Source organism: Apostichopus japonicus, chromosome 2 (genome assembly GCF_037975245.1).
Source record: "Apostichopus japonicus isolate 1M-3 chromosome 2, ASM3797524v1, whole genome shotgun sequence".
NCBI lineage: Eukaryota > Metazoa > Echinodermata > Holothuroidea > Aspidochirotida > Stichopodidae > Apostichopus > Apostichopus japonicus.
The window spans coordinates 16788021-16812750 of NC_092562.1; the positions used below are offsets into that span (position 1 = coordinate 16788021).

The 24730-nt window shown below is 37.1% G+C and overlaps 1 protein-coding gene across 1 annotated transcript in view; it reads right to left on the bottom strand.

Moving 5' to 3' along the window:
* The window catches only part of LOC139980194 (uncharacterized), a 35503-nt gene extending 16184 nt beyond the window's left edge, over positions 1-19319 (bottom strand). Inside the window, exons 1-7 of the mRNA XM_071991667.1 lie at positions 18473-19319; positions 13345-13506; positions 5555-5863; positions 4225-4500; positions 3567-3701; positions 2654-2809; positions 978-1109 (exon numbers count right to left, since the gene is read on the bottom strand). Coding sequence (XP_071847768.1) covers positions 978-1109; positions 2654-2809; positions 3567-3701; positions 4225-4500; positions 5555-5863; positions 13345-13405 — 1069 coding nt within the window. The 5' untranslated portion in view covers positions 13406-13506; positions 18473-19319. The remainder of the gene's footprint in view (positions 1-977; positions 1110-2653; positions 2810-3566; positions 3702-4224; positions 4501-5554; positions 5864-13344; positions 13507-18472) is intronic.
* Between the last annotated feature and the right edge of the window lie 5411 nt (positions 19320-24730).

Consider the following 24730-nt stretch of genomic DNA (forward strand, 5'->3'; position numbering starts at 1 on the left):
CAGTTATTCTGGTTCGTCCATGGACTAGCTGGACTACCACTCCGTCCCTCCCCAGCCCTCCCCTCCCGCCCCCCAGAACGATATTGATTTCATTCCTTATTTGATTTATATTTGAATTAATACCACTCAAAATCTGTCATCATAAATGTACCGTAGATTTTAATAATGGAACGCCATTGGATGGTTTTTAGGTGATTGAAACATTAACCAACATGCACCGCCCTCTCATAAATATTCATGCTTGTCCCGTGAATTAGAACCACCTGGGACAATTTCCTAATATTAATACCTCTCTAAACTGTACTCCAATATCATGCTCACAAAGCCATGGTATTGGCAGTACAAACATTTCCTAACCTTAATCTGATAGAAACATGATATTTATATATACTGCTCGTACTGACAATACGAGTGCTCTGAAGCGGGACATGGCACTATAGTATAGAAGAAAATGTCCCAACATGCGTGGGTGTGTATGAAACTGCGCAGTCGACTGTATCTTTTCTATATGCTTTATAGCGAAACAATATAGTGGACGAGTTAAGCACCTAGTTGGGACATTTATTCTGTTTCAAAAGCACCCGTAATGACCTTATGGGCAGCATGAGTAGCATTTTTCATTCGGATAAAAGGTTAGGAACTGTTCGTACTGTAAGTATACGAGTGCTTTTAATCATAATATTAAGAAGAAAAACCAAACATGTATAGTGGTGTTAGCGTTAGGAAATGATCCCAACCGGATTAAAATGATACCGCAAGATGACTACCTGAACAGGTTTCGTCTTATAAAGTAGAACTATATTAAAACGTGTAACATTAGCACAGACATCGGTACCGTACATGTTCAACGGCTACACTATCACCCGTTCACGGCAGTGACGTGAGATAATGCTACGTTGCAACCAGTTGTATTATTGCATACCACTTGAAACAAAAACAAACAGTCCATAATGTATATTGAAACATTCCATACCTACCTTGACAATTTCGCCCCGTGTAACCATCGGCGCATCCATCTTTACATTGTCCGGTATAAATGTTGCACGGCGAACCACCAGCACAACGACAAACCTGAAGGCAATTAGCGCCAAACGTACCTGGGTCACATTCTAAAACGATACGAGAAAAAAAAACAAAAAAAAACGAAGAAGCAATTTTCATAGTTTCGGTAGTTTTTGATCTCTGTTATGCCCGTTAGCGGCCATAGACCATACCAACTATGAAGGGACACCATCTTGATTAATCGTCACTTTATTACAGACTCCTATGCAATTAAGAAAAGGGGGAAGGGTGTGGGAGGAGGATGGAGGGGTGATGGGGTGAAGGGGTGGGGTGATAGGGTAAAGTGATTGGTGTACGTTGACCTAATCAATGTTTTTTGGTGCAGCTGATATGGAATGATCCATATTATTTTTACACCATCGACGCTTCTCTGAAGAATGATTCAGGCTAGAAGTGACGTCATTATGACAGTCTCTTTGCAAATTTTGAGCTTGGGGGATGGAAATTCTAAGCCAATATAGATTTGAGTACCGAGATAAAACAGTACAGTTCCACCTGACTCTAGACGGATCCATGGGCGGCGATCCGTACTTCCGAGTGGGGGGATATGACCTTGTTGACTATCTAAGCGTAGCGCCACTATGAGTTTGGGATTTACAAACCCTCTAGATGGCCGGAAACGGCACTTCCCGAGGTTTCCAAGCGGCATATACCAAACTTTAAAATAGGGATATCATGTCCGAAATATCTCATAATCAGGATCCAAAATACTTGTTTTTTTATTTCGGGTGTTAGTTTGGGAAAATTGCCCCTGTCAATCTTGTTTCAGGCGCTACGTTAGAATGTTCGACAGCTCTTTTATATTATTCGATGAAGAAAATGGCCTCATGCAGGCTATTATAGGCCTATACACATGCACTACACAATTACACATAGTTACATTCCTAGGTACCGATTGCTAGGGCATCCAGGTGAAACGTGTGTTAAGCATTACCCTGGTAACATGAAATTCTCAGCTGCTCAAGGGAACATGTACGTGTTAAGGCCTACTATAGGGCCTATATGAATACTATGAGGGTGCATATATGTACTATATATATCAATACCGTGGGCGCAATAATACATTTTGTTCTTATAGGGCCAATGAAGCCCACAGTCAACTATTCATGCTTTATAAAGACGGTTTATTTGAAAGGATTGCACTGCGTTTATGGTAGGCGAGAAATGAAGCTAAAAAGAGCCGTACATTCACGATGATGCATAAATGTAGGCATGAAAATATTCTTATCCCTGGCATTTGCGGGGGGGATATGGTGTATTACATCCCCTCCACCCATTTTCATTGGGGGGGATTTATCCCCCCTTCCCTCCAGGATCGCCGCCCACGGACGGATCTAACTATACAGCCTATTATTTCTCCATTTCATTTATTAGGTCTTAAAGGGTGCAAAAGGTGTAATTTATCAAGGATAAATCCTGGTAGATTAGGTGATTTGATGCAGTGACAACGTTTGCGGATATTTCAAGACACTTTTATTCTTTTGGGTGATTGGAATTCGTGGAACAATTAACGGTTCGGTAATTAGGCCTGCACAAAGGCTCTTATGTTTCTTTTTTCATCTTGCTAAACAAAATTTCAAACTAGACTCACCGTTGCTACAGTTGTAACCTTTGAATCCGCTAGCGCATCGGCATCCCAGCGGATCAGGTAAACAGATAACAGCTTCCCGACAAGCGTCAGGACTCACAGAATTAGGGTTGCATTTAAAAGCACAGTTAAACCCAAATCGTCCTCCCCCACGGCAAGCTGAAAGGAAATTACAATATATATATATATATATATATAGATAAAAACATATATATATTATATATATATTGTATATATAAATATATATATATATATATATATATATATATATATATATATATATATATATATAAATATATATATATATATATATATTTATATATATATATATATTTATATATATATATATTTATATATATATATAATATATATGTATATATATATATATATATATATATATATATATATATATATATATATATATATGTATATGTGATAAGCTTCACTATTGTCGTCTTCGGATGTATATTAACCCTTGTATTTAGTTGATCTTGTACAATTGCCCCTGACGATGGAGTGGTGACCACACCGAAATATAGCAGTATGTCGTTGTTAAAGATATTCGTTGTTTAGCTTATATATATATATATATATATATATATATATATATATATATATATATATATATCCGTCCGAAAGAGATACTTTGAACATACTTTATGTTAATGAAACGGAGGTAAACGACAAAGGCAAATGAATATATATAATTGAAATCGTAATGAGTTGGAAACTCAAGTTTTTGGTATATATATTTCATTTACATATATATATATATATATATATATATATATATATATATATATATATATATATATATATATATATATATATATATATATATATATATATATATATATATATATATATTAAAAATATGTAATATGTGTAGGCCTACAGTAACAGAAAACCCTCTCACCTGACAAACAGTTCGTTCCAAAGAATCCAGCTGGGCAAATGCATTCACCAGTCATCTCGTCGCAAATTCCTCCGTTGTAGCAATTATGACAAGTATAATTACAATTAGGGAGATTCCATAGGTCGTCTGGGCACCCTGATTATGTATATAGAAAGTGATGTTACGTAACACTGCCAGTTTTGGTGGCATATTATAGTATATTTTTTTGCTATCTATCTATCCATCCGTCTTTCTGTCTGACTATCTGTTTGTCTGTGTATCTGTCTGTCTATCTATTTGTCTGTCTGTCTGTCTGTCTGTCTGTCTGTCTATATATATATATATTTATATAATTGAAATCGTAGTGAGTTGGACAACAGTGAAAACAGTGGAAAAAACTTCCAGCCTCCACCGGGATTCGAACACGGGCCTCCAGCTTCATATGCGGACACCCTAACCTAGGCTATGGACGCTGACATATTTGCCTTACTCTAGAGATCAATGATGATGCTAACTAACTAGAAATAATTTGTGATTTTTAAAGCCGGATCTCGAAAGAGATAATATATATATATATATATATATATATATATATATATATATATATATATATATTAGGTGAAGTAGCAATAAGTCCCACTTCCACCCCATCCCAATAGTAACTCAAGCTAGAATTCACCTCGGACAATCAATCTTTGAATTCCATGGCGAAGATTGTTTCGTTTTCGATTGAAAAAACATTCATAGTAACCAGATGGTTTGATTCCTAGTTCCTTTGAATCTGATATGTTTAAAGTAAGATGACCTCGGCGTTCTGATATATATTTTCCACCCTTTCTCCACCTTAAATCTGTCACCGAACTCGATGTATTGGTTAGTCTCATTTCTATGGTTACGTTTGTGTTTCCTCTGCTGGTTGTTTTAGTCAATAGGTGGTTAGATGGCAAAATGTCGGCTATAAGGTTAACAGAGAAAGAGAAATATGATGATTAAAAAAAATGATATCAATCGTAATGACAAGAATAGTTCATAACCTGCAGTGGTGGTCCATTTAGTTACATTTAATCTTTATTTCACTTTTTACCAAATCGAACAAATTAGCTCGACTAACTGCATTTGTTTGCAAATACGTTTTGTTGTTCACATTTTCTAATTATGCTTTCAAATCTACTGTGTTGGCGGCCATTATGCTAAGAGGGTGCTTCAAAAATGACGTCAGCGAGCCACATCGTAAGTTAAACAATACCCTTCTCTGCATATGAATGCCGGAGTGCATTGTGTAAACAGGAGAGGGGAGGAAGGAGCATGGAAGGGAAAACAATATTATGTTATTTCCTGACGGGAAAAGGTTTCCAGAGAAAGAGAACGTGCAAAAGGCGCAAAAGCACCAGAATCCCCCATCCGTCGCAGAACTGTTACTGGTGTTGGCAGTATACCATCATAGTAACTGCCAGTGTCGGCCACAGATGCGGTCTGTTTAGCAAGCTCTAGGTCTCGTTATCTCAGTTCCTCCACTGTGTATTCAGGCTCGATTTGATAGCAGTCAAGTCCAAATGCATCCATGCTCTCTTTTCTTCAAGCTCTCGTAACACCAGTAAACAATTAATATTGCGACTTACTACTTGATTACCCTTGCAGGCGCGTAGCCAAGGGGGGGGGGCGAAGGGGTCAGCCGCCCCCTTGGGCGTATTTTTAATTTTTTTTTAAATGTTTTTATGATATCGATTGTATTTTCAAAAGAGAAAATGCTAAGATGCAACTTACAAGGCATGGGAAGTGCCATTTCCAGCTATCTGGGAGGCATACTTCAGCCAAAATTTTCTTGTACGCTTCGCGCCGCACAGTTACACGTCTACAGTTTCGCCTCTCCCTTGGCAAATTTCTGGCTACGCGCCTGTACCCTTGATCATGGGTGACATTTGCTATTTTACAGTAATGAATGACAAGATAAAACAAAGAAAAGGAAAGACAAATGGAAAAATGGTTCATATTGACTGCCGTATACTTACCATCTGATCTCATTAATAACGTTCTTACGAGGGTAGAATCTGTCGTCGACGAGACATTCATAACGTAAGCTCCAAAAGCAGGGACATCTCCTCGATTTGGGAGGATTACTTTATATAATGTGCTTGAAATTGGTTCAACAATACAAGGTTCGTAATTGCTATTATTGTTATATTTCAGGAAGATTTCTCTACGTACGGTCACATTAACATCCCCTCCGTTTGAGTCAGTTACGTAACACTCAAAGAATATCGCGTCAGTGGTATCAGCATTGAACGCGTATCTGTTCAGCAAACTCACGTGTATTTTCCCTGGAAAGAAAGAAAGAAAGAAGGGAAAGGATAACTTGTATTGCTCAAGTTTCTTAAACTTCCTTAATTTGTGTTAATCAAGACAAAGAATGAACAGACGTGTTGTGTGTGTGTGGGGGGGGGAGGAGGGGGGGCGGGTTGCGTGTGTGCGTGTGGGTCTGCAGACGTATATGTTTCCGACAATATGATTTCTTGCAGTGTTCGTTTCATCGAATTTAATGATCTAACTCTCACTACACAGTAGGAAAAAAGCGAGAAAGAATCTTAAACATGTTTAAAAAAAAAACAAAAAAAAACTTGGTAACACGATACAGTTTGTTGCTGCTCTGTCTGACCTGCTTGGATGAAATAAAACATAACAGTGTCTATCTACGGAAGCCTATAATGCACGGTTGACCACATTTTCAAGGTGCCAAGAAATAGGGATGCGTCCTTTAATACAACCACTCGTAGGATGTAACCGAAGTTTTTGTCGATCAGCATTTGATTACCGCTAGATTGCGCATGCGTCTGTCCATTGGCATTTCACTGACAGTGACACGAATGGGCGATACCCTATGTCTTGCCTATAATTATAATAATATAATAATTTATTCTTATATAGCGCTTTACATCAAAAGAATGATCTCAAAGCAGCTTCACAGAAACGCATAAAATAATACAACTTAAAAAATATTACAACTTAAAAGTAATACAATCTAAAAATATTGCATCCTAAGAATTACAGAAATAAATAACTAAACAATAATTATTAGAAAACAATAAAATTTAGAAATTAAAGACAAAAGCAATAAAATATGACAGCATACAATAAAACTAAAATACTAAACTATTACAGCCGAAAATTTTGCAACAATAAGACTATCAAAACATAAATAGAAAATGAATTTCAATATAAAACAATCAAAAGATGGCAAGATGGTAACACAAACATTATGACTGGAGGTTTAAAAAGAATAATACTTTCGAAAAAGGGGAGTTTGAAGGAGTGCCTTAAAAACAGTTAATGATGGAGCTGCCCTGATGTCATTGGGGAGTGCCTATGGTGTATAAGCTAAAAGTTTACCAGTACTAATATAACTATAAAGTTTATCGTTGTAACTTCGTATCAAAGATTAAGTAGTAACTATAGGCCTAAGCTATTATCCAATTGCTAAGATTGGGAAGGATTAGGATTCAACTCAAGTAATGGTGATAACAAACGTTGTTGGGAATGAGATGAAAGTCTGATCTTACTGTTTGTCGGAGTAGACCTATATAGGACTAACTGATTTGAAATTGGTAATTAAGAAGCCTAAGATGCAACACGACGGAGTCCTTGTTGTACCTTCCAAGCAAATAACGATGAAGATTAACTGTTTGTGGTAAATGTATGCATCCTCTTTATGAAGTGATGAATTGTATTTCATGACAACGTATAAGCTATGTACTTTTGTCATTTTGACGACTTGTTGCATCTCGGCAAATTGAATAATTTTGTCGTTTTGACGAGTTGTTAAACTCGGCAAAACGTCATTTTTCTGAATTTTGTCATTTTGACGAGTTTGTTTATCTTTCATCACCATGTCCCTTCTACGCTTCCGTAGCTCTGCAAGTGTGAGTCACCATGCATCACCGAAGACATCTGAGAGTAACAAAATGGAGATTAATTTACATATGAAAACAATGTAATATTACATTTAAGAGAGAGGCTACTTTTAAGTAGACAACAATGTACCGTGGAAGTAGACTGTCATAAATGCTGCAAGGTACGTTTGTAGGCCTACATCTATGATGGTGCCTTGTTCCATCGTAACTTTGATATTCTTCAATAAAGGAAGGCACATTGCAAAAAAAGAAACCGAGAAACAGCATGTCAACCATTTCTAAGTGGTATATTAAAGAAAAATGTCTATAACCATTGTATTGGTGGGAAGGGGGTCGGGGGGGGGGTGTGGAGTTGGATATTTTTTGAGAAAGGTTATCTCTTCCTCCTTCATCTTGACTTGACATTGAAATAGTTCGAAAGTACACAGGTAATTATATTTTAGGGTTAGTTCTATCCAAAATCGTTTGCGGATATGATATGGAACAAGAGTGGGTTTTGACCTATTTTCCAGCATTTTTATTCGAAGATCTTTCACTTAGCTTCAGCATTTGTAGACCTAAATTGCCATCAAAATGTTCAAGAAAATGTTTGACCTCAACATGACCTTGCAATGTATGATAGTCTCTTCGTCATTCACTGAGCAGTTGTCTGAAGTGGCTACATGGCTCCATTTTGAATATTAACCCCTTCCCAGAAGTCCCGTAGCCAGGCTGGGGCCCTGGGGTGGTTACATCTCCACTTTCAGACTGGTGTTCTCCCACCCCACCCCCTTAAATTGTCCAACCATCGTGTGAACAAATACATTCACAAGTAACAGCACATGAGTGTCGTACCCTTCCGTTAAACATTGTTGCCCCTCAATAAATTGTTGGTGCCGCCCCCCCCCAACTCGGAGTACCTTCTTTACAGGGGCCGAACATTTCTGTAAAGCCGTCTCCCCAACATTTCGGGTCCAATCAAAATTAGCAAGGTGAACAAGTATACGCTTTGTGCCCTTTGTAACTCGTTAATGGCCTAACGTGTGATTGTACAGCATTTGGGAACATGCTAGGATTTGTTTTCTTCAAAAAGTAAAGTACAACTGTGTAAGCAGCGGCTAAATACACGACAGTTGTCATTTATGTCAACTAATAAATTTGTTTCCACAAAATTCGAGCTAATCTGGTGCATGAAGTGTTTCTATTGTGGAAATCGAAAGTTATTTTAACTATCATTAGATCAGCATTTCCTCAAAAGCTTGGAGAGTCTCATTGTCTGGGTGCTCCAAATAAGGGAGTTTAAGGAAGTGTGTTGAGAAACAGAATACAATATTTTATGTCACAAATTGTCATGTCGTGTATCTTTCATCACCCACCCATACAGGAAATGTTTATTTAGAATCATGGAGCTATTAAAGGATTGGTTCAGGTGTTTGACATGTCTATTTTGTATGAAAGAGCACAAAAAGACAAAAAGAACAGTGAAGAAACTACCATGATAGCATGCTCTGTTAAGGAGATATGACACTTTGAAGATATCAACATTTCTTTGAAAACGACTGGCGTAGAAAGACTTACTGTGAGGGTGCGACGTCACATCCTCACTTCCTTAACATTTGTGAATATATTTCTTTAAAAATTATTTACATTTTTTAACACATTTGAAAATAATATAATCAAAAATTCTTCAGATGTTTAATCTCAAATACTTCCTTTGACAAATTTGAGATCTCCTGACATATCTTTTGGTTGAAAGTCATGAAATCTCACAAAATATTTAGAGAAAAAAACAAAGACTTTTCAGGAATGTGAGGATGTGACATCACAGCTAGTCAGATTTCAGCAGTTTCTACACAATCTGATAAAACTTTGCATTTGAATATCTCTTTAACCGAAAAAGATATTTGAACAGTTTTTTCACCATTGTGTTTCTTTTATTGTCCTCTTTCATATAATCCTTACTTTAATTTGGCTAAGCTTATAATTGTTTGAAATCACTTTCCTCAGTCGTCTGCTGCTCGATTAGACTACAATTTTCGGAAAAGACATCTTTTTTTTCTTCTTATCGTCCTAAGGGGGTTTAGTTTTGGTATAATTGTCGCGTTTTGGTAACTTAAGAATAAATCATCTTGAAATATCCATTACAGATTGTTTTTCGCATCGTGAGCTTTGTGTTTTAGGTGATATTTGCGCTCCTTCGTCGACGTAGCGCTGCGGTATAAAAGTTGTTTAAATGAAACGAAGTTGTACAGTTTGTAGATGTAGGCCTACAGTACACGCCACGGGCAGTAGCGGGTCAATTAGTAAGTGATTGGTGAGTTGTGTGATCGGCCCTTCAATTTGCAAGTGAACATGTGCCTCAAACAGTGAGCGAATTATGTTATTCTCGGATTCGGTGTGACCGGGACGTCACCGTACACACACTATCCTTAGCCTAGCCTAGCCTAGAGGTTACACTGTTACACTTGGCGCTGTTCATGTACGCACGGTACGCATGGGCGTCAGCAGGTTTCAGAAAGTGGGGGGGACACTATACTATCTAAGCGGAGCGCCACCATTGGTTGGCGCGTAGCGTACCAGAAAATTTTGGGTACATAAGACCCCCTAGATCGCAGGAGACGGCCTTCCTGAGTCGTTTTTAGTTACATCAGAACCAGATCTGTGAGGAGAAATTTTGTCTCACAAAACTAAATTCCGACAGAAAGTACTGGTAGAAAGATGCTGTTCTGACACCAAGGGAAACGAATTACACAGCGTCCATCTCAAACGAAATATTTTCGGTAGTTTGGTATCATATAATACCCTGCATACAGGCAGAATACTGTCTGTAGGGCCTAAAATATATGATATTACCTTCCTGGTGGGGTCTTCGACTTGTTTTCAAGTTGAAATGCGTCGTTTTCTCTGATTCACAGTGTAGGGCAAGGGGAATTCCATTTCTGGCGAGAAGGGGTGCTTCCACAAAACACTCTAAAACATCGTTCAAACATCGCACAAACTTTTATCAGAGGTTTCGGACGAAGCGGGGAGGGTGAATATCGGAGGAAGGGGGATAAAGGGCCAAGCACTGTTCTAATTTCCAGTGCAATTTATTGATAATGATTCTTAAGTTAGATTCTACTTGAATCAGCTCAGCAATTGTGATAGAAAATCGCGCATATGCATGTGATTTTTTTAATAACTGCTCTGAAAAGTGGGGGGGACAAATGATATGATATCCCCTCCACTTTTGAAAGTGGGGGGGGGACATGTCCCCCCCGTCCCCCACCTGTTGACGCCCATGACGGTACGGTAGGCTATATAGTATATCCGAACTTGGCATAGCCTTGGCCTAATGTTTACACCTGGTGATGTTCATGTGTAACGTGGTGATGTTCGTGTGACTACGATTGGTGAGTTGTGTGATCGGCCCTTCAGTTTGCATTCAAGTAATGTGCCTCAAACAGTGAGCAAATTATTCTATTCTCGAATTCGGTAGACCTGGTGCTGTTCGTACGCACGGTAGCACTGCAGGTAGGCTATCCTAACTTGACATAGGCCTAGCCTTGGCCTAATGTTACACCTGTTGATGTTCGTGTGTAACGTGGTGATGTTCGTGTGACTATTCTTAGCCTAGGTCTAACGTTATTGCATTTAAGTGAACATGTGCCTCAAACACTGAGCGAATTATGCCATTCTCGGATTCGGCGTGACCGTGACGTCACTGTACACACACTATCCTTAGCTATTCTCGAATTCAGGAATTTAGTGTGACCGTGACCATTTTTAGCCATAACCATATGACTTTTCAAGAAGGACAGTACTGTAAATAGCCTACTGGGGTTAAGTGTTCTACTGTAAAATCTTGCATAAGAACCGAGAGCTTGCCAAAAAAAATGCATGCACTTAAACAGGAGCTATAATTTGGCTAAGCTTATAATTGTTTGAAATCACTTTTCTCAGTCGTCTGCTGCTCGATTAGACTACAATTTTCGGAAAAGACATCTTTTTTTCTTCTTATCGTCCTAAGGGGGTTTAGTTTTGGTATAATTGTCGCGTTTTGGTAACTTAAGAATAAATCATCTTGAAATATCCATTACAGATTGTTTTTCGCATCGTGAGCTTTGTGTTTTAGGTGATATTTGCGCTCCTTCGTCCATTTTTAGCCATAACCATATGACTTTTCAAGAAGGACAGCACTGTAAATAGCCTACTGGGGTTAAGTGTTCTACTGAAAAATCTTGCATAAGAACCGAGAGCTTGCCAAAAAAATGCATGCACTTAAACAGGAGCTTAGTGAATCAAAGAAACAACTAACCAAGGTCAAAGAGGACCTTGACTCATCACAAACTAGCTTTCAAGCCCTCCTAGCCGATGAAGACAATACATCTTTTGAAGATGACATTGACTCTTCGCAATTTTTGACATCCACTCCCAAAGACTAAGTATCTCTTTCGAAGACTTAACCAAACAACTTTTAATTTCTTGCCATGTTCTGTTAGGTTGGCACTTAAAAACATTTATGTTTCATGTTTACATGTTTATTTACAAAGACCTTGCATACTGATACTTTTAACAAATATCAACTGCTATGTTTGAACTTTGCAAAAAAGAAAAATAAAGATACAAAAAAGGAGGAACAGCACCAATTACAAAAAGAGAACCTGAAGGCTAAGAACCGAGAGCTTGCCAAAAAAATGACCGAACAACTTGTAATTTCTTGCCATGTTCTGTTAGGTTGGCACTTCAAAACATTTATTTTTCATGTTTGCATATGTTTATTTACAAAGACCTTGCATACTGATACTACTAAGAAATATCAAATGCTATGTTTGAACTTTGTAAAAGAGAAAAATAAAGAACACAAGGAAATAGTGAAACTTTCTAATGTATATCATTTCAGATCCTTTTCAGCTCTTTCTCTTATTCATGCATGTCATATCTCTCTACAACTCTCATTTTATAGGGAAGAACTCAAGTCTTTATGCAATTTCATCTATAGTATTTTGGGTTTAGTTTTACAACTGCTAAATGCTAAAAGCAAATTGACCAATGTTTCACCGCCTCCCTGCCACAGGCACTGCCCCTAATTCTATCTAATAATGCCTCTTCACCTTTCAATCGGTACAATTTCACAAAGAGCAGCCATAGCTACAGCCATAACTATACAACCACAGTATATTGGCATATTTTATATACAGGTATATCTGCTAGTATATATAATATAAACATGTATGACAACTGAACCAATCCTTGAACGTTTCGTTAATAGCTCCATGGTAGGATATATGCGTAGGAAGACTTTCTATATGATATGTCCTTAAATTAAGGCTAAGGTTAGCGGCATAAAAGCCATGGGGCTGAGAGGGACAGGGACTCGGTCACCTGAGCCACAGGGGTACCGAGTCAAAAACTAAACCGTGGAAGGGAAGATAAAGGGAATCGAATGCCATTTTGTTAGTATGGCCTCCCTTTGCTCGCTTAGGGGCCCCATCTATTCATTGACGTACACAGGATTTCAAAGGTGAGTGTGTGTGTGGGAAGGGGAATGGAGGGAGGGGGTGAGTGACTCCCAAATATCCCCGACTGATTTAGTTGGGGGCATGAACCTTTATGGACTGGCTGCAGCCGGACAAAAAATGTTTCAAATGGGACGAGTGGCTTTGGGTTCGTTTACATTATATAGACTTTAACTTATGTCTAATAATTATGACTAAAATGGGGGGGGGGGAGGGTTAAAAGAATATCTTTGGAAATTTAAACAGAAAACATGCCCGGACTGACGATGAAGGTGGAAGGGCCAACTCCCCCTTCCTTTGCGTTTGCGCATGAAACTTCATTTAACTCTTGGCACTGGCCCTCAAGTTAATCCTTACGCCGCCGTGTTACTGTATAGTGAACAGACAAAATCAAAACTTTCCTTATATTATACATACCTTCAACCACTATGAATGTTGTTATCGCAAGACTAAGCAAAGCAATTGCTGGTGACATCATTTCACAAGATTGAGTCGGCCGAAATCCTTCAAAGAATCACTTTTACTTCGTTGTCTAAATGTTCAGAACGAGATACAACCGCGGCAATGACCTGGAATCGACTTGTCGAACGAAAGTGAAAGCAAAGATTAACAGTGCAACATCATGAGACCAGATATAGTTCAAGTTGAAAAGCGTGTTTATGTTGGAGAGGATTTGGCTTAATGGACTGTTACGTGCTAAACTAGGTAAATCAGCCACTTTGATTGAAGAATCTTTGATAACCTTACTAAAAGTATACTCTCAAAAAGAGAATGAAAAAAAAAAGGAAAAGAGAAACATATTCAAGCTCCATTGTGGCTATATAAAGTGCCAACTTTTAACTTGAATATATTAAACATTCAAGGTACACATGATTCACCAACTCATGTCATATATATACAGGCGTGTATCCAGGATTTTCTAACCCGGGGGGCGCGAATTACTATCTAAGCGGAGCGCCACCATCGGTTGGCGCGCAGCGTACAAGAAAATTTCTGGTTTTGATACCCCCCAGATCACCGGAAATGGCACTTCTCGGGCTTGAAAATGAGCAACCAGATGTACACTTTTGCCTGAGAACCAAGTATTTCCCAAAAGTTTTTTCCATCCATAACCTTTTTGAAGATTGTAACCAGTCACACATCATGTTCGACCTCATTGCATGTCCTATGGATCATTGCTTTTGTAGGTGATTCTACGTCACGGCCCACAATATCCGAAAGCCCCACTTTTGAAGGTTTTAAGCCCATTATTTGTTGAGAATTTGAAAATTCACATTTCTCGTGAATAAAATCACTTCAAAACATACCCATAATGTTGCATAAAATTCAATCTATGGACAATCAATATAGAAAAACCTCCTTGAACCCCTAACAGACAGGTCAAAATGGCACGAGTAGAGGAAAGTATGATGAAGAATGTTGGTGAGGAAATTTTCGAAAATTCCGACACTGTTAATTTATTGGTGTAGAAATATTAACACCTTTTATAATGGCTATTATAAAACTTGGTTGAAGGAAATGAAAAATAGCAGATATTTCCGATATCAGGTATATCGAAACCGAACACTACACACATAGGCGTAGGTCCCGTAGGAGGCGGGGGCTGCAGCCCCCCCCCCCGCAACCCACATTTTCCCATTTTTTCTGGCACCTACTGAAAGAAAAATAAATAGCAATGAATAGCTTAAAAATTATCTCCTTGGTATTTAAAATAAAGTTCTAGGCTTGGCCGACATTACTACTGTAAAAGAGAGTTTTGACATAAATGGATCTGTATGGTTTTTCTCCATCTACATCAGACATTTGGTTGTTTACATTAGCATCCAGCGGTATACTGTGCAACTCTCACGGACCGTAAGGTACACGATGCCATGCAATGGAATGACCGATGCTTGCTTATATGATACTGGCATCGATATGTTGAACGCGCGCTTCGCGCGCGAAAAAGTTTGGCTTTTTTTTCGGGCAAGTCATTACAGCCCCCAAATCCGATTGGGCTCCTACGCCTTTAACTACACACATTGACAGTTTTTGAGGCTGTTCATCGTGGGACATGCATTTCAATGCTCACTGATATGATGTTATATCTGCTCTTTGCTTTACAAATTCGAACAGGCGTGTAGCGAGTAATTGCCAAGGGAAGGACGAAGCCTGTAGGCAAACTATCTAAGCGAAGCGCCACCATGAGTTGGCGCGAAGCGCACAAGAAAAATTTTGGCCGAAAATGCCTCCCAGATCGCTGGAAATGACACTTGCCAGGCCTTGTAAGTTGCATTTAAGCATTGTCTATTTTGAAATTACTAGCGATGTCATAAAGAAAATTTGCTCGAGGGGGGGGGGGCGGTCGCCCCCTTCCCGAAATGCGTCATATTCCCCGACGAATCGGTCGAGTTCAAGACCAGCCACAGTTGGTTCCATATAGCACAATTGTACAATTGTTTAAGGCGTCCATACACACACATGCGTTATGACCATTTATAGTATTTATATAGAGTGAGAGAGGTAAAATGGAAACGTCAAAAATGGAGTTGTCGGTGTAAGGGGTAGGGTTAGGCGCACACCCCTCCGTAATCCTTGATCTGTCACTGGCTACCCTGTGTATATAATAGGGATCAGCGCTGTAATTATGACTGTTCCTCTTTCTCTTCCCGAGGTCTTGGCTATCTTCTACTTCCTCCTTTTCTCCTTTTTCTCTCTTTTTTCTTTTTCTTTTCCCTTCTTTTTCCCCTCCTTTTCCCTTTTTTCTTCTCTCCTCTTTTCCTTACCCGGGGGGCGCGCGCCCCCAACGCCCCCCTGGATACGCACCTGATATATATATATATATATATATATATATATATATATATATATATATATATATATATATATATATATATATATATATATATATATATATATATGTTTGATCTCTAGAGTAAGGCAAAATATGTCACCAAAAACAACTAGTATTGTTCGATACAGGTGACAAACGCCTACAGTGGAATTACGATCTTCCTTACCGGTTTCGAACCTCTGGACATACAATCAGCGTCCATAGCCTAGTGGTTAGGGTGTCCGCGTACAGAGCGGGAGGCCCGTGGTTCGAATCCCGGTGGAGGCTGAAAGTTTTTTCACTGTTCTTGATTTTCCAACTCATTACGATTTTCATTTATATATATATATATATATATATATATTTATATATATATATATATACATATATATATATATATATATATATATATATATATATGTAAAGTAGTATGTACTAAAACCTAACAAGATCCGAAAGATATAGTGTTTACCATTTGATGGGATATAATATAATATATAAAGTTAATTTGTGCAATATACGTCATTCTTTAAACTTGAATGTATTTAACCTTTTAACGTGCATGATCGGCAAAAATCGATCCATGTCGCAACCCCAATTTCATGAAAACTAATAATTTTTTTAACTCTTTTTTGTTTGTTCTTCTCTTGCAAGATATTGCAACATACTTATATATGTAAAGAAGAGATCGCCTATATACTAACGTCATACGATATTAGTATAGTCTTAAGGAAGCTATACGTTTTCTTGTAACAGCATTTCCGTTTTGCTTCAATTTGGACTATCAATATTTCCTGTTTTTTCCCTTTTCCATTTGGCATGTCTATCTCTAAGACTTAACAAGGAAGGAATAAAAAACACATGGAATGACAACGCATAAACATAAAACTTTCTAATATTTATAAGTTTCATTATTTTATGTAGTTATTGTGTGTAAAAACTGGTAACGCAACCAGGAATGGAATCACGTATGCTGTAGCGCCCCCTCCTAGAATAAAATCACGGGTGTCAGGCCCCTCCCCCCCCGCCCGCCCCGCCCCGCCCCAAGGACAGACAGAATGTTACAAAAATCCAAAAAAAATAATATAATACTTCTTTGTGGGATACAACTTAGACAGGCGACAAGTCTTCGACACGTTTCAAAATTATGTTGCAAAAAGTATTGCATCATTTCTCATCTAAGCACCTCCATTTTACCAAAATGACTCAAAGAGGGAGGGCCACATGTGACGACATAGTATTTTAGCCCCAAACAATACAGGGGTTTCGTCCCTGCACCCCATGATGTCCCAAGAGTATAATAAGGAGAGCTTTACTTTACACCATGTAAGTATTATCATCGGGATGGAAACATGCTACAAGTATTTTGCAATTATGGTGGACAATCTTAGGAAAACATCAGATAAAGATCTCGAAATTCCGAAATGAAATGTCGAAGTAATTCAACCTTTTTTACATCGAAAACTTTAATCAAATGCATCATTTCTAGTTAATATAGAGTACACAGAGTTAAAAGAGTTGATATTGAATGGATACCTTAAAATCAAAATTCTTACTGATAAAGTTCAAAATTTAGAATTAAGTAAAAATTTAAGGTATAAATTAAGTCAAACTTTTGAGAATACGATGACCAGAAAACCAAAAGGCCAAGTGATTCCTTGTCATCTTACACGCTACTGTTCGCATCACATTGCATTGTATTGCAATGCATTCAATGCATTTTTAGTTATGGTTGATTTGCAAGGTAGAATAGGTTCCTGCAACGCGTGTTTTGAAGGGTTTTCCTCTAAGCTCTTAGATAACGGAGTTATCATGTTTATAATATGACTAACTTACTTTAATCGTAACCCAATTATCGCATAGCTTGAATAAACAAAATCGAAATTACCGTGAAGTCGAAATTTGCGAGGAACAAGTCCACACAGTTGCGGAGCGTCCATGCAGTCAGGGGGCGGATGCCCCCCCCCCCCTGACGGACTCAAATGGACTGCTGGCGCCCTTTTCAGCTCTTTACCACTTTTTACTTATCCGCGATCATTGACTTTTTTATTGCGCTCTCATCTACCTGTTGACATTTGTCACATTTTGTTGGTGTAATTTGGCGATACCTATTTATTCTTCGTTTATCTGCAAATTAGCCAGGCCCGGAAAGGGTCATTTCCGGCGATCTAGGGAGTATCTTTACTCAAAAAAATTCTGCACGCTACTCGCCAACCTGTGGTGGCGCTCCGCTTAGATAGTGTCCAGAGCCGTCTAAATATATGGCTATGATAGTGTCGAAAGCGCCCCTACAGACCATTCTCGCCCCCTCCTGACCAATACCCCTAGCTTCGCCACTGAGTCCACATTCCGATATATAAATTCAAAAAAGTCGTGGAACTCTTTCAGATAAAAAGTTGAAATTTCGATATATCGAGTCTGTCGCTCTTTCGAAGAAAAGAAGACAAAGTTGTAAGAAAATACTCGAAACTTTGAGAAAGTGTATAGAATTCTAAAATATGATATACTCGAATTTTGGAAAGAAAATTTTGACATTTACAACTTACCATTGAGCCACCTATAGCGTCTTCTTAGGATTCACCTCCCCCTCCCCCCCTTCCCCCGCAAAAAAAGTCCCACAGGTGACAAGACATGAAAGTGAAAGAGGTGTAATGATATGAAGACTAGTTACGATAATGATGTGTTGCAAAGAAAAAATTCTAAGGAACACCAAAGACTTTACAACTTTCTTACCTTAATTGATTCCCTCAATGACTATGTAGTGCACAAGAGAAATGTGTCCTAAAACACACACTGCAGCGCACAGAACATGTTTCCAAGCTTAAAAAGAAAAGTATACCTCACTCACTCAATCGAAACAAGAACAACCAAAAAAAAAAATGAATGAGTTCCTCAATCTGAAGTTAAAATTTCCGTTCTTGTGGTTCACGTTGGACGATTTGGAAGGAACATATAGTCACCCCCGTCCGAATAGGCTTCCTGCACATATGGTGAGTATCTTCGTCTAGGTATGCTTCCACCCGGATCGCGGTCATTAAAAGACCAAAGGGCCTTTCCCTCGGGAATTCCAGCCTCCCAAAATCCAAGAATACCAACTTCCTTGTTGTATTACAGAATATAGTGGATATATGGAGATTCTATGAAACTACAGGTGTAGTAAAAAAACATGAAACATGAAAAATCTACCATAATATAACGGATTAGGAAATGTATGCTTCTGTGTCAACCTTGCAAGACAATATGACATTAAAAAGTACAGAGTTGTATATGTACAAAATTAGTTCAATAACTGTGCTTGGGGGTCTTAAAGGCTATAGTCAGTGTTTGTGTCTTAAGTATGTGTCTAAAGGCGGAGTGTATAGCCTAGTGGTTAACGCCGGCGTCTCCCAGTCATGAGATCCCCGGTTCGATTCCCCACCGACAGCAATGTGTGTCGTCTGGCAAGGGTGTTGTTCAATAACAACTTCCCGACATGGACGTTAAATGAATGTGTGCCGAGAGATTGGCTTCGGTCAGCTTGCGAGTCTACAAGCCTCCATGGCTTCTTTCGCGAGTTCCTGCTTGCGGGAAGATCACATATACATACATACATACACCCTTACATAGTATGGTGTACATTCTGCGCTTGCGTAAGGAATTGTTCAAGTTTGTGGCAAAGATCTAACCAAACATTATTAAAAAACAAAAATGACATAACTGTGTGTTGTGTCGGACTTCATTTGTTTCAGGGTACTATATATGATTTATATAACATTTCAGGGGTACATGTTCAAAAATCATTATTCACCCTATAGCAATATATCTATAATTTAAAATCAAATATTTCACCAATCGATATTAAAATACTGCAGCAAGATTTGTTAATAGAATTAACATCATGTGACACGTTCCTTTCAATCATATTAAAATATTACATCTCGAAGTGAACATTTAACGACAAAATGTATTAATATGATTGCATTGCATATGATTGCATTGCATTCGCATTAATATGATTGCATTCGCTGTGAACATAATATTTTGAGTGATTTAGATAATAAAATAAAAATTGATTCTCTTTATGGCACAATGCCCGTAATACAAACGGTTTCTGTGTAAAGAAACGATGTAAAGAGCCACCGATTTTCCGCCATCAGAAAGTTTAGCCGAAATAACGCAGGAATTCGGTGTTTGGGCAAAATTCCCTCCATTTATAAACATAAAGCACAAACATCATTTGACACAGGAAACGAGTTCTCCTTTAGAGCTGATATGCAGAAAAGCAAGTACATAAGATACGATTATCTGACATTTTCGACCACAAAACATGGACCTGCAGAGTTGGTTAGGCTTCACTGTACCATGCACTAACAACGGTAGGATATCATTAGGTCACTGTTAACACAAAAACGGAAAGAAATACTGTTTCGTGTCAGAATACCAGTATATACTTAAATAATTTCTTGGGGCATTTTCTACATGCCAATCTGTCATAATAAGCAAAACTATTACTTTTTCGAGAATTTTAGATAACAAGTCTGTATTTTGTTACAGAGGGTAACCAGCTCTTTGCTCACGAATCTCAAAAATATGTTACAAGCTCATGCAAATATATACTGTACTAGCGTGTTGCTCACACACTGTATATAACTAAATTAACATTTTTGTTTTTTATAATCACCTATAATGCTGGTATAGAATTTGATCCATAAATTTGATATTTGCCTGCCTACTTGAATTTTCCTATGAATTTAATTGTGCTAGTAACATTTTAATGGTATTAGGCGGTATCAAGCTTAGTTTTGCATTTGTTTTGTGAGTGGCTATTTTCGTAAAATTGTTGCTGATGGAATTTTCGGTGAGCATTCCACTTTTAGTGATATGTCATCAGATAAATTAATATTGTTTAGTGCTGGGATAGTTTAATCTTTGTTTGCCGGCCCTTGCATCTTATAGTGCACCTGCTGGTGTGATGTACAGTAAAGCAAAGTTAGAATTATATTGCACTAACCACATACTAATACTTATACTAATTCATACTTTCATCCTACACCTAATAATGTGAAGTTCATAACTGTAGACTATCAACTTGTTCTTTTATTCTCATCTAGTGAGATAATGTAAAGTAATACATTATTAGATTGATAATGTACTCTTTACTTCACACTTGTTTCCAGGCGACCACAAGTACAAGTGTCGTGTGCAACAGAGATGATACCACCTGATACAACAATACGGTATCACACCCAGTTTTTTTCTTCTATAATGTACTGTCATGTCCCGCTTCAGAGCACTTGTATTGTCAGTACGAGCAGTATGAAAATCATGTTTCTATCAGATCAAGGTTAGGAACTGTTTGTACTGACAATACCAGTGCTTTGAGAGCATGATATTGGAGTACAGTTTAGAGAGGTATTATAGCATTAGGAAATTGTCCCAACTGACTGGGTATCAAACTTTCCATACGGTACTTGACTATCGAAATGTATTTATTTTTCTGTTGTTGAGAAAAGTTTCATGATGGACAGGTCCATATAAGAAATGGTTTAGCTTTTAAACACGGAAACTCAAGAAACGAATCTCGCTCAATTTGATCATACTTGACACAATCATATATAATGCCCGTATGTTGTTGTTGTGCATGGCATATATTGTATGACGTGTGGGTTGGACTGTAACAACAGAACTGCTTCACAATCGCATGTGATGACTTAACATTGTCAACATTGCAATGTTTTCAGTGCCACTTTGAATTTGCTGATTTAGCTTTTAATGTGGATCGTGACCAAACAATATAGTGTCTGATCATGCTAAATTTTGTATAATCAGATTAAAACAACATAAGAACCGATTACGGAAAAGAACTAATATTCATTTATGTGCCAATTTCGTTTTTTCCCCCCTACTATCAAATTGATATATATATATATATATATATATATATATATATATATATATATATATATATAGATATAGATATAGATATATATAGATAGATATATATTTAGTAAAGAAAATACAACTTTCTTATCTTTTCTGTCAGTGTCCCGCAGCGTTTCCCGATTAAATTCAAGTTGATCGTATGATAATTCAGTTGCATCACTTGATATAGTCTAGTTTACAGACTAATCCATCTAAATTATGTATCAATATCGCGTGACATAACAATGAGTTCATTAGGTATCAAATTCAAGGTTCGCCTACTATATACATAGCAAACGGCTAAGAAAAAGTACTTCGCTTTGTTATGTAAATGTTGAGTGTTGAAAGTAATTGTTGAGTGTGTTAACGTATAAAGTGATTACAAATTAACCTGAAAAACTTGTCAACTTCTAATCGAGTGTGTTTTGTGTTTCCTTCTTGACAACAGATCAGAATAGCATACACATTGTTCTTTAAATTGATGTATTGTTTGAATACAAACAGATTTATTAATATTAAAATTTTAATTTAAAAAAAACATTGATAAATATAAATGAATAATAAATAAATGAATATATTTTGTATTTCTCATGGTGTAGGCCTAATTAGGATAGTACACCTACGTTTCGATGACTATACAAGTGTATTAGGTAAACCTGGTATATATATATATATATATATATATATATATATATATATAGATTAGTAGATAACAAGTAACAGTAGATGTAGATTAGTAGATAACAATATAAACAATGACAACATTTGACAATACTTAATAAAGTCCGAAAGGGTAATACTTCACAGTATAATAATATTCTTTCTTTCTTTCTTCATACAATGTAAATCACCTGTAGTGAAATTAAACTGAGTCACATACCGCCATATAGATACCATGATAGGCATTTGTCAACATTATATAAAGTTGAGGGAGACATTTTGCCTAATTCTTTGTAAGTAGATAACCTGCGATTCAACACACTAACAGAAACCAGGCTATTAACTGTAATGGTTACAATATAACCGTAGCAACGCATTTTTATGCAGAAGGGTATTCCGTCCATTGTCTATGAAAACTGTTTGAAGTGTCTTTACAATTACAATAAAAATACGATTAAGTTTTGGTAACTTGAATTCAAAAGCTCATTTACAATCGCCTGAATATGATTGTAAAACTTAATTAGAGTTAATGTACTTTCCTTTCAAGCTTTAATAGCACAATTTCTGAAGAATTGAAAGTGTATATATTTTATGTCCGGCTATACACACACACACGCACATTTGTTTGGGTAGCTGCTGCTTTTCCTAATGTTAAGATATAGCTGTAACAAACAGTTATTTTAAAATCATATCTCTGGAAACTGGTTAGGAGAAGCATATTTATATATATATATATATATATATATATATATATATATATATATATATATATATATATATATATATATATATATATATATGTGCTCATCCTTCCTGCCATTTGAAGGTTGATTAAAGATTCTACCGACACTCCACTCAGAACAGAGGGATCACATGGGTGTAAATATGCTTCTCCTAACCATTTCCAGAGATATGATTTTAAAATAACTGTTTGTTACAGCTACATCTTAACATGAGGAAAAGCAGCAGCTACCCAAACGCGCACGGGTGTAGAAATGTGTTCCTCCACCGCGACGTCTAATTGAATGCTGGAGCTAGTCGATTGGACAATCTCACGTAATACCGAGTGGTCTGTAGAGTATAGAGGTAGAGCCAATAATGTCAAAGTCTCTACAAAGACCTACTATCAAGTTGCTTCCATTTTGCATGTTTGCAGTCATCATCTTTATAGTTTATGTTTCGATCTTTACGAAAATATGACATATTATATAATTCACGAGGACTGAACTTGATTGAAGGCATTTAAAAAAAAATCGTTAGTGTGTGAAATAGAGGAAGATTGCGATCGAAAGCTGGCACAATAGTTAAGGCGGTAGTAATATGAAAAAGATTCACCTACTCTAGCTGAAAGTCGAAACGATGGTCGTAGGCAAACTTGAAAATACCATTATAGTCCAAACCATCAACTATCATAGGCCTATATATGGTGAATATAGGATATATCAGTTGAAGAATTCTATCTATGTTCTAGCGGTTTCTTGTAAGTCAATGGTGCAATTAATTGTGGCATAACACATTCATGGTTGCCAGTTTTTCTGGCCAAATATGCTGCCAAATCGGGTTTAACAAAAATTTGCGAAAAAAAAAATCGAATTTGCTGTTAATTTATGACAAATGACCTTGTATTGGTTGGTAGAATTTGTGTATACGTTCGAAAATCTTTGCAATTTTGGACTCTTAGATGAACATTATATAGAGTGAAAACGTGGTCAAACAATTCCAATGTTTTTACCAACGCGTATAGCCCTATATGTTGGACTGAAAAAAAGATGAAAATGTTTGAAATTAATGTTCTTTGCGAGAATTTAACAATTTTCGGCTACTACTTCTCTTAAATTGGTAGGCCATTACAAAAAAACAAAAGCAACACAAACTACTGTTTCGCCCAACCGTTCGTTTCGCTCCGGTCTATTGGCGTTTAACACGTCACACTGGCAACGTTGGTACAGCGCCTTTAAGTAACAACAATGTTACATAGTGAAACAACAATACCACCATTATAGTACATGACAATATGTCTGGCTCGTATAAACACATAATACAGAAACCATAATACAGAAAGATAAAGAAGAACCAATAGTTTGTATAAAAGAAGTCGAATATATTAAGTAACTTATCCTCGTTTCAAAGTTTGCACTTTCAATGATTTCCCAACTTGAGTTCACGTGATCTGCCGATTACACTTAAATATGATTTGTTTTGATCCAAACATCTTATATTATAAAATTACTATTAAAACTTGACATAAAAAAATAATAATAACAATAAGAGTCCCACAAGTGCCGGAGTAGTGTACACAAGTCCCATTTCGTATAGACACAAAAGCATGCACAAAGTGTTCATCGGAGCATGAAACTAGAGGGTACAAAGTTCAAATGTACATAGATATATATGTATAGAGATATATAGCATATTGTAAGCCAATATAAC